Raw genomic sequence first — 11694 nt, forward strand, 5'->3', positions numbered from 1 at the left:
CTCAGGGTAGATCCACTTTTTTTTTCATTGGTTAAAAGCTTCCACTTGTAGTATAATTGCAAATAATTTAATCTTCCTCAAAGTATTCAGCACTCTCTTTTTGCCATGATGAGTACCATAGAAATGTCTATTAAGGAAATAAATAAGAGGTTTTTCTTTTTTTTTAACAACTTCGTTTTGATTTGAGTACAGCTATCATTACGGTTATTGAACTAATATTTCTTAGTGTTGCCCACATATGGTTGAGATATAAATACTCATAGTTTCCATAATGTCTGCAGCTGTATAATTTAAAAAACCCAACAAATCAAAAGGAGTATACATTTATCTAATTGATTCTTCACAATTAAATAGCCTTAGAGCCCTCATTTGCCCATCATTTTTTGCATGTACTACCAGGCATGGCTGGAAAGTTTCTACTGGCTTTACTTATGCATAATACAATTATTTTTTTTTCACATTAGTGGTCTCATTTTTCAGATCAATTGAAATTGATAAAATTGTACTGATCCATCAGATTCTAGTGTCAGCAAACATCCACTTTCTCTTCTCTACAAAAGACACAGGAAAGGTCCTAACTGAGTAATACCAGATATCCATCTAGCCCCATATATTATCTCCAATGGTGGCTCTTCATGAATACCTAGAGAAAAGTATACAGACCAGAAAAATCAGATGGTGATTGGTTTTTTACAAGACACTTCTTCACCATTGAGCAACTGCTAGCTCAGTAACCCCTTGATACAAGAGCTGTACTTCTGTCTTTAATATCCCTTTGTGGCTTTTTCTTCCATGAAGTAGTCCAATTGTTTTTTGAATCCATGTATACCTTAAACAACCATAGCATGTTATGGCAGTTCAGCTACATAGAGAGGAAAACACAATCAGGCTCTTCCATTTGCTTTGGGACTGACTTCCACACCTGAGGTAAATATCTGCCCCAGTCTCCAGTCCTGCACAAAAATCTTGTCTTGAAGACCTAAAAACCTAGGCTCTTTCTTCTGTCAAATGTAACCACCTTTCTGATCTTTTTTGATAACAGTTTAAGCTTTCTGCTTCAAATTTAGGAATATGATTTTGAACCTTGTTATGCATTTATGGGAAAGGCTGTTTGCTGCCACCCTAAGTTAGTGCCTCCTCTAGGCTGCCAAACCCCCACCTCCTGCATGACCTCTGAGATTTTTTGTTGTTGCTGTTGTTTGTTTGTTTGTTTGTTTTTGTATGCTGCAGCCCACAGGTAATGTAGTATACCCAAGAGCATGAAGGACTGGAGGCTTGCAGGGAGGTGGCCACCTGCAGGTGTTGGAGGTTTTTGCAGGGATATTCATGCCTAGGAGAGAGCAGCAAGAGTCAGGGAAGACGGATGTCCTCGTCTGACACCCCTTTAGTGAAAAGCTAGCATTGCCCAGAGCTGCAGCTCCAACTCTGCCCTCAGGGAGCAGGAAGAAACAGATGAATGCTCACCAACAGATAATTACTAATGACTATCCTCATGATGGAAGCTGATTTACAAAGAATGTTCTTTCACCTTACAGGAAAGAGGTAACACAACTCTTGCTCTTGTCCATTGTACAAAATACAGGATGTGGGAAACTGAAGGATAAATATCCATGAATTGCAAGGGCATTACAGAAATAAGCAACTATTCAAACCCCTGCTTTGATCTGATTAATAGCAATACTGCATCTAACTCAATTTGCAAAAAGAGCACTTGGAAAATTTAAGACAGTTTACTTGGGCAAGCCATCAAGCTGATAAATGCAATTGATGGCAGTAGGGTGGGTGGACACTAATGAAACATAAATCTAAACCAGATTTTTAAGGGTCCCAAATAATTGCAGTCAGTTAATAGTACGAGGCTTACAAAAAAAACAGGATTCAGAATAATCTTTAATTATATAAATGCACTGGAGCTACTTTATTCCACTGTTTTAATAAGGATTAATTTTTTGGTGCATTTATTGTATTTTAATTATGTATGTAATATGTTGTGCTATGCTATGGGCAGCCAGTGTAAAGAAAGGAAGACTTCTTTGTAAACACCATTTATTTTAACATATTAGACTCGAAGTCCTCTTTGATCTAAAGGAAAATAATTCCTTTTACCCATAGGCCATACTTCTTCACTATCTCTTTTCTTTCTAAGATTATAATGACAGCCAAAAATACTTCTAACAATGACAGTCTTTCTTCATCACCAAATGCCTGCCACCTCTTAACGTGAAAATCAGAGGCAACACAATGGGTGCCACGGGATGAGCTTAAGGAATTTTTGCAGTTTCAGAAAGCTGTATCCTCTCCTTAGAGGAGTGTGCCAGAGGTGGCTTGTTCCAACCAGTTGGACTGGCTGTTCCTGTGACAGCCAGGCCCACAAACAGCTAAAAGCATTCCTTCAAGAGGCATAGTCTGATGCTCTGGAAACCAGCTCCCCAGTTTGAAGACTGTATTGTCTCAACTCATTGGCTAGCTTGCCTTCCTCCTTCTCTGAATGTGCTTATCTCCCAGTCCTGCCTACATGCTCCCAGTTGCTACCCCATGAACATTTCTTTACTCGTTTAGAAACACATATCTCCTCTCCACACACATGTACTAAATATACATTTCCATCAAATGCACTGCTGAAAAAACTTGAGAAATAAGATGATCAAGTAGAGTCTGGGGGAAGAAATTTCTCACTACAAATCAACAGCTATGGTGTGATACAGACTGACAGCACTCAGTGGGCTGATTTTCGAGGTGCTGAGTATATAGAACAACTTTAGGACTCAGACAGAAAAAAGCTACATACAGGTTAAGGCTGTAAAGCTTACCTAGTTTTGGTAATTTAAAATAATGCTGTTGTTGGCCACAAATTTGAAATTCTAGAACATCAGTGGGCTTGCTTTTTCCTCATAACCTATGCCAGGGTAAATCAACAGCAACCCCCCTCCATAAAGCAATGAGGTCATATTTAAGGCAAAATATTGAAACAGAAGGGAAAAAGCAAACAGCCAAGATGGTTAGTACTAAAGTTCCACAGTCAGTCTTATTCCTGAGCTGTAAAAATACCCTACTTAACCCTGAATGCCTTATCTCTGTTTCTGGGATCATACATCATTTATATTTCTTACATAAACCACAGATGGTCTCTTACAGTACACTCAGATCTAGGAAACATCTCAAATTACTGTTAGTGTCTTTCACCAAATCTCCACTGAAGCATGATATTACCACATTTTTCTCCCACCACCTTACCAGAAGTCTGACAACCTAATATATTAAATCTTTGGGAAATCTCTTTATAGGTTTCTGGTTTTTTTCTCTGGTTTTTCATTTCAGAAGTGTTCAATATGCATTTTTACCCATTGATTCTGTGGAAAAGGGTTAATGATTGCCTTGGGAACATACCTTCCAGATCACCTTTGATATTGCAGTGCAATAAAAGACAGAGGGGCTGGTGAGCAGAGAAGGAGATGAGTTGGAGAAAGCTAAAGGATTTTTCAACAAAATAAAAATCACAGTCATAATAAAATAAGTTCCCATCATTCAGTTTTTACAAACTTATACATCGTCCTTTCTGCTGTTCCTTTCACATCTGAAACTGTGTATTTTTAGACTTCCTCCATGTTTGTGAATTTCTTCTTTGGATAAATTTTGAAAATACCCAGCCTGCAGAGGCCCATTTGAGGTTTGGCACCATCTGGTCAAAATAATGGTAGCGTGTGCTGCAATAGCTGCAGAATCTGAGTAACAAGAATTGCAATCACACTTATCTTGTAATTGTGCTTCAGACTGCCATCAGGGTAGTGCCTGGACAGACAGCCTGGGAGTTTCAGGCATTCATCCTCTGGGTAGAACAGGAACTCACAGTTGAGTTGTCTCCATATCTGTGTTGGCTTCGTACAAGGCGCTGAGCTGAAACCAGGGGATGGACTGGTCCAAGTCCTCTACACAGCACAGCATTGCTAGAGGAGATTTCCAACTGGGAAATCATGATGGTGCTGAAGACTCCCTAAGGTCCTGATGGGCCTAAGAGTGACTGAGTTTCAGGGCACTGATGAGATCCTGACAAGGGAATATCATCAGTGCTGAGGCAGTTCCTGCTGCAAACTTTATTAACTTGTACACAGAAAAGACATTTGCACATGGTCATCAGAAACCATTCCTGCAGAAGTGCTCACAGAGGACAACCTTCTAGAATTAGCTAACTAGTTAGAAGATGCTTTATACGCAGTTAAGACAACAGATCACAATAGATCATACACTTGCAGGAGTGGTCACAATGATCCCTGGGCCAGCTGGCTGTAAAAACTGGGCAGAAAAAGGTTCTTGTGGACTCCCACTGTTCCAGCTGAAGATGCCAGAGGAAGGACTCTTGAAATAGAAACTCATCATCATATGGACAATGACTAACAGTCTTGTTTGCAAGATTTTTTTTCCTATGCAAGCATTACCTTATGCCAAGATATTAATAAATTAGCTTCTTTCTTTAAAAAAAAATCAAAACACAACAAACTCTGCTATGTTTTTGATTTACTGCAATAGAGTAGGAAAAATAAGTCATAGGTATGATTAAAGGATGCCTCTCAGTGGCAGGAACATTTGGTTTGCTATAGACACCATTACAGGATAACTTGATCTCTAATTTCTACCTGTAGAACAAAACTTTGATAACAGGCTCTCCAACCCAATAGATAATAAACAAAAAAGATGAAAAGTGAAACTAGTGAAATCTGGATGAGAGAAATTGTGTTAATTTTTGATAGAGAGGAGGGTTTCAAACAATAGAAAACCAATCATGGGATAGCAGTTCATTTTACCCCTTTGGCAATTGTAAATTTAGTTTCAGGTTTCCCTAGGAACTAGATGCTCCAAATTAAACATGAAATACATTTTTTAAAAAGGAATAGGGACTATTTCTCCCCTGTTTTATACAGGGCATATGACTTGAAGAACATAAATACCTTTTGGCAACATCAAGAGTTAGTCTATGGCATAAGGTCTTGAGAAACAAGGAATTCCTTGCTTCAATGCTGAATGAAACTAAAATTAAATAAATCCAAAATTTCAAATAATCATCAAATTATTTGCAAGAAATGAAGGACTAGGTACTACAAGTCAAAGCAGAGAAGCACTGGCAGGGCTTTATGGGAAGCTTGTCCATTGCCTACTTTCACTAGCACATTAATTTATTCACTCATTGTTTAAGATGACAATCAAAATTTTAAAATGTCAAAATGATGTTCAATTATGTTTACTATAAATTTAGTGTGGAGAAGAATCACACACTATATGGTTAATGAGTTGAGCCAGTAATTAGGAAGTTTTATCAAAAGTTTGCTTCTTGTTAAATCTCTTTACTTTATTTGACAGGTTTATTTTTACTGGATTTGTCGAGACCCATCAGCATTTGAGTGGTTTGCTGATCTTCTCTTCCATTTGGAAACAAAAATGGCTGAAAAATGGAAAAACGATTTTCTAAGCTATCATATATTTCTTACTGGCTGGGATGAAAGTCAGGTAATAATGAAACTATTACAAGTCAGAGTTAATGTACCTTGCTTTTCCAGTATGGTAACATATGGAACAGGAACAGCTGAATAAATGATGGATGAAGCAGAGAGAAAAATAACTGTAAATATGAAGATCCTAAGTTGTCTGTTTACATCTCACATTTAGGAAAACAGGAATGGAGAAATCAAGCCAGGGATTCCTCCAATCCTGCATCTCATCTTGGGCAAAGATGGTTACCAGATGTCTCAGAAAAAAGTGCATAGAGCTTTCAGGAGCTCATCAAGGGATATTTTGTCTACGTCTTAGGAACAGTCTTTCATTAGATTCTGTCATTTTTGTGCTGAAATGTTGAGGACTGCCTAAAAAGTGTAGGTTTCATTTACTCTTATTATTTAATACAACTTCTGTTGTAGTAATTCATATATATATACATAAATATGCATACATATATATACATATATATATATATATATATTTACACACACACATATATATATATATATATATCCAGTGCATTTTTGAAAAGTACTGCACTTGGAAAATTTTGGCAACAAACTACATGGTCTAATTCATGTTGTTTGAAAAGACATTTTCTCTGATTGACTTTAATTTGCCATCTCATACTTTCATTGGATCATATCACCTCAGGCACTTAATTCTTAGACTGGGTCAATATTATTCAATCTCTTTAGTCTTTAGCTAAACACAAATGTGTTGATTTTCTCTCTCTCTCTCTCTCCCCTTTTTAATGGATCACTCAGATCATGCAGTGGTAAGTCAGGCACCTGCCAGAAAACCTCTAACAGGGAAGTCTTTGCTCTACTGTTTTATTTCCTGCTGTCTCTGTTGAATGAAGGACTGCCTAGTAGAGATGAAAAAAATACAGATTTCATAGAGCTTTTCCTTTTCTGCCTCTGCTGATACAAAACCTCCATTGTTTCTTTCTGCTTTCCTTAGAGTTTCTGTCAAGTAATGAGGTATGTGCATAAAGCTATATTCAGAAAAATCCACTCCCATTGTGAAGTATATGGCAGTTACAGAAACTACTGCTCTGCATTAGCAATATCATAGGGTATTACCTAAAACCTACTGTTAAAGAACCTATAGGAGAACCTAAAAACCACAAAGCTGCCCTCATCTTCCAGCTATCACCTCTCTTCTCCCTTGGGCAAACATCAGGCCAGAAGTCAGGTAGGGTGACAATGGTTCTTGACAATGGTGGGTGTCTGTCTCTCTTCACTCATGCACCCGGCACTTTTCTGCAGGGACTTCTTCCTCTCTTCAACCCCATGATCTCTCTCAATTCCTGTCAGAGGAAGGTTCTTCAGCAGCTATTTCTCTGACCTGGGCACTGTGCTCAGTAACATCATCTTCTTCAGATACACACAAAGCTCCCTAATCTTATAGGATTTTATTTTTAGTAAATTCCTGTTCATCACTCCTCAAAATTTGAGCTTCTGCACCAGTAATATTTGAATGACATTTTACTTCTCCTCTGACAAAAAACAAAACAACATTCTCAGGGCTCTCTCCCTGTCTCACCATACAGATGACCAGTGGTCAAGTGAAGTTGAACTCAAGGAGGATGGGCATTTTAAACCTTCTAGTACACCCTCCTTTACTGACACATGTCTACTCAGACATGTTTGTTCAATGCTTTGAGCTCTTTGCAGATTCCATGTTGGCCACAAATGGCCAAGCAGATGAGGCACATGGTCTGCCTCTGCTTGGACAAGCTCCTTGCAATACCCCTGGGACTCCTAGGCAACCTTAGCACTCTGAGCTATTGCAAAGGCTAATATCAAAAATCCTGGGAAACTTCCACTTAATGAGAACAGCCCATCCTATCAATGGGAAAATTTTGCTGCAAACAATTCAAAAATTCTGTAGTTTTCTACCTCCCACTCTTACCAAACACTTTAAGGTGTTTCTTAGACTATTCCAAATCCTTCATGACAGTTGCTCAAACTAACAAGAAGAAGCTTTTAGAAACATGACCTCTTGTGACAACTTTGCTTGACAAGAATTATTGTGTTGGTAAGGAACATGGAAGACTCATTAGAAGAAGAAATATATAGTATTCCTACAAAATGGACCAAAATTTCAGCAACCACTTCTGCAAAATATGATCATGAAACTTAGTCCATGCTAGGGCCTGGACTAAATGCAAAGTCCATTTTTAAACTTACTGCTGTTAATTTCTAGATAGTGACAGCAATGATGATAGTCTGTAGTGGAAACAAGCATATTACTCCTACACAAGAGCAGTACAGCTAGGAGTGACAATGGTTTTTGTTTTTAAATGACTTGGGAAGTACTCAGATAGGTAATGGGTGCAGCATAGGAGCTGAAGGACAATAAATGCCTGTGAAAATCAGAATTTTTTTGCTGGCACTTGGGAGCTGAGGAGCTTACTTGGTTCAGTGCTTTACCTGAGGTGATCCACTTTCTGAACCTACCTCTACCTGAGGAGAAAATTCAAAACGTTGAGGGTTTCACAGAGAGTCATAGAATTGTTAGGGATGGAAGAGACCTCTGGAGATCCTCCAGACCAACCTCTCCTGCCAAGGCAGGGTTACCTAGAGCAGGTTTCACAGGGACTTGCCCAGGTGGGTTTTGAATATCTCCAGAAAGAGACTCCATAACCTCCCTGGGCAGCCTTTTCCAGTGCTCTGCTGCCCTCAGTGTAAAGAAGTTCTTCCTCGTGTTGAGATGAAACCTCTTGTGTTTGAGTTTATGACCATTGCTCCTCATCCTGCCACTGGACACCACCGAAAATAGTCTGGCACCATCCTCCTGAGAGCTGCCTTTGAAAGATTTACATGAATTAATGAGATACCCTCTCAATCTTCTCCTGACTAAACAGGCCCAGTTCTCACAGTCTCTTCTCATAACAGAGGTGATCCACACCCCTCATCATCTTTGTGGTCCTCCACTGGATCCCTGCTTTTACCCCTGCTGAGCTTGTATATCCACTGGGTTTTCCATCAGCACCAGAATGCTCTGGACTTGGCTCTTAAGTAATTTTGGAAAGGCTTTTCACAATTCTAGTAATATTGTGAACTTTCAAATACTCGTCTCCTTCTCTCCCCCTCTCCCTCTCCCTCTCCCTCTCCCTCTCCCTCTCCCTCTCCTTCTCCTTCTCCCTGTCCTCTCCTCCCATTTGATAATTGCAGAGTGTCCTTTCCCTCATTCCATCTTTCCCAGCATTATTGCTTTTGTCTCTTACTCGGAATATATGTTTTTGACTCTAAAATTATTATCTCATAAATTTGCCTTTAGGCTACTCACATAGCCCTACATTGTGATGACAAGATGGATGTAATTACTGGTTTGAGACAGAAAACCTGTTATGGAAGGCCAAACTGGGACAATGAGTTCAAGAAACTAGCTGAAAACCATCCTAGGTAAGGCAGGCTGGTTTCTAACCTTGTTAGGTAACTCTTCTCTCAGCATAAACAGTGGGAGGAGGGGAAAGCAAACCTTTCTATATGACCCTTTTAAAACAATTTCTTCTTTTTTGCTGTGTGGAAAGAAGATTTATGCTTAATGAAGATTTTAATGAAGAAATCTCGGAAAGAGAATGCCAATAAAATCTAATTTTTGGACAAGAAAATCTAATATTTAGAAGTATTTCAATATCCTGGCCTTTGTCCAGATATAATTGAAACACACAATCCAATTACTGTTCTGCACAAAGGACAAAGTAGCATTAATTTCCCTTGAAGATGGTTATTAAAGAGATAAACTGTGATTTTTTTCTTATGATGTCAAGGATATGTTTGTTCCCCTAACATATTTGGCCGCTCTTGCAAGACTGTGCTGTTCTGTTATTAGTTCATCTCTGCTGGCAAAGACAGTTCATTTGAACTTGGTGGATTTGCTAGTGGTCTGAGAAAAGCTTCTTTGTTCCTGAAAGCCTTTGAAGCAAGAATTTGAAATATTTTGTGTTCAACAGTAGAAAATTCCAGAATCTTTGTGACTTTGTGATTTCCAAACATTTACCTGCTAATGCAAAATAAAGGCTTGCACTTGGAAGACAGAGATACAAAAAGAAAAAGGAGAAAACTTCTTTTAAAAGATGAAAAAGACCCAAGAAAAAGCTGAAAGGGAGGAGATCAAAGAGAATACAGTAAGCTACAAGAATACCATAAAATTGCAAAAAATAACAGTAATAGAGAATTCACTTGATGGAGGTCAAAATAAATACAATCAGGAAATATGAAAGATTAAAAGCATAAAAAGGCCAAGAATAGAAAATATGACTTTTGAAAGACCTTTCATAGGGATTCTACTATATAAACAGAGCTTTTAAAGTTATAGTTGAAACATTACTTTTTAACATTAGTTACTTCTGCAACTGTAAGTACAGATGAGATGAAAATGTTTTTCTGCTGCTCAGGGGGCATATGGGCATTAGCTTTCCTACTGGATCTTGAGGTAGTTCCATAGAAAGCCAGTCCTAAACTTACAGAAAAATCTCTTTTTTTTTTTTTTTTGTGAGCCTAGATGCCCATGTTTATGGTCAATGTTGAACCTTTTAAAGAAAACCTTGCATGAAATAAGGATTCCTTATGAGAAAAGAATACCCTGTGTTTTCTTGCTCCGAGTTACAGAAGATTCAAGAGTCAAACAGAAGAGTTTCTACTGTGTGATGAAACAAACAGCTTTTAGGATCTGAATAAATTTCGGGTCCCTGTGCCTAGGCTGACAGAGTTCCCCCTGGCTGCAACAGTGTCTTTTAGCAGATTAGCAAGAATACACCACTTCAGGTTAAACCTGGTGCAATTGAGCACCAGAAAAATTTGGGCATGACTTCTGGGGGCTATGGCTTGGGCACCAAAATCATATCCACAGCCCCTCCTTTACAGGAACAAATCTTTTTAAACTCATTCTATCACTTATCACTTCCTCTGCATTTCTGCAGATTGAGCTTTCCCCAGCAGCACAGCACATGTGTGAATGTGTGTCTGCATACATGTTTTAAAACAATACGCGTAGTGTACTTGGAGACAAACCCTTTGGGCAGTTTCTAGCAGGCAGCCAGGTTACCAGCTCCCTACGTGTTCATGCACACATGAACACAATTGTTTGTTACATTTCTCACATTCTTATTTTATAAGAAGTACCTATTCACAAATGTTGTTATTAAATCAGCCATTTAAAAATTGTCTGTGAGCAGAAAAGTGTTAGACTAAGTGGCATGGGGGCTGGGGTGGGAGGACAGACAGGAGAAGAAAACTCAGAAGTAACTGAGCATTTTGTATAATTTTTTAGGAAAAAACTAACTCAGCTGAAGAAAAAGCACTTAAAATTTTCAGTGCAAGCAGTATGTTTGCCACTCTGAAAAAGCTATGAAGATCAAAACCAAACAGTTACCATTTAAAACATTTTGTGACCTCTAATATAGCAATCTAATAATGTAATGAGACATAATAAACATGAAAGTATTATAATTATTATACTCTAACGTAGCACCACTAATTATACAGTACATAACACAAAGTATACAGTAACAGAAGATTTTTCAAATGTATTTCTCAAAAAGCCACTTGAAAAGATGCAAAGCTGAAGGCAGCCAAAAAGCACAATGTATACATTTCCCCTGCTACTCTCACGTTTGTTGTTGTTATTGTAATTCCAGCAACAGGATTGGTGTATTCTTCTGTGGACCCAAGGCGCTCTCTAAGATCCTGCAGAAGACATGCAACTCATATTCATCAGTTGATCCAAGAGGAGTTCAGTTTCACTATAACAAAGAAAGTTTCTAGGCTGTACTTAGCTGTACAATAGATATTACCAGACTTTGTATTTTTTTCCCATCTTCTCCCATCCTCTACTCATTCTGCAGCATTCAGGCTGGATATTAAGAGTTGCAAATCGAAATAGGTGTATTGACTGCAGTAGAAAAATGCCATCCTATAGCAGCTAAAGATTTGGACCCCTTCCTTAGCCTTTTCATTGCTTACTTAATGATGCTGTGAATCCCTCTACACCTGTGTGAAAACACACACAAACCATAACCTTTGAAGAAAAAGGCATGAGTAAAATGGATATTCAGAGCTGTACTTTGCTGTTGTGTAGATTGCAGGCAATACATCCCTGCTGTTTAAATCATGCCCATTGAAAATATTTCCTTCCCGGTTTTCTGATTTTACACTCCCACTGCACACACATCCATATCCACATTACATTTTATAC

At 38.4% G+C, this 11694-nt stretch overlaps 1 protein-coding gene across 1 annotated transcript in view; it reads left to right on the forward strand.

Annotated features, from left to right (window-relative positions):
• NOX3 (NADPH oxidase 3) overlaps positions 1-11264 on the forward strand; it is a 39330-nt gene extending 28066 nt beyond the window's left edge. Inside the window, exons 11-13 of the mRNA XM_005420114.1 lie at positions 5353-5499; positions 8776-8900; positions 11138-11264. Of these exons, the coding sequence (XP_005420171.1) occupies positions 5353-5499; positions 8776-8900; positions 11138-11264 (399 nt within the window). The remainder of the gene's footprint in view (positions 1-5352; positions 5500-8775; positions 8901-11137) is intronic.
• Positions 11265-11694: the final 430 nt, after the last annotated feature.

The sequence above is a fragment of the Geospiza fortis genome, unplaced genomic scaffold, assembly GCF_000277835.1.
Source record: "Geospiza fortis unplaced genomic scaffold, GeoFor_1.0 scaffold162, whole genome shotgun sequence".
In the NCBI taxonomy this organism is placed as follows: Eukaryota; Metazoa; Chordata; class Aves; order Passeriformes; family Thraupidae; genus Geospiza; species Geospiza fortis.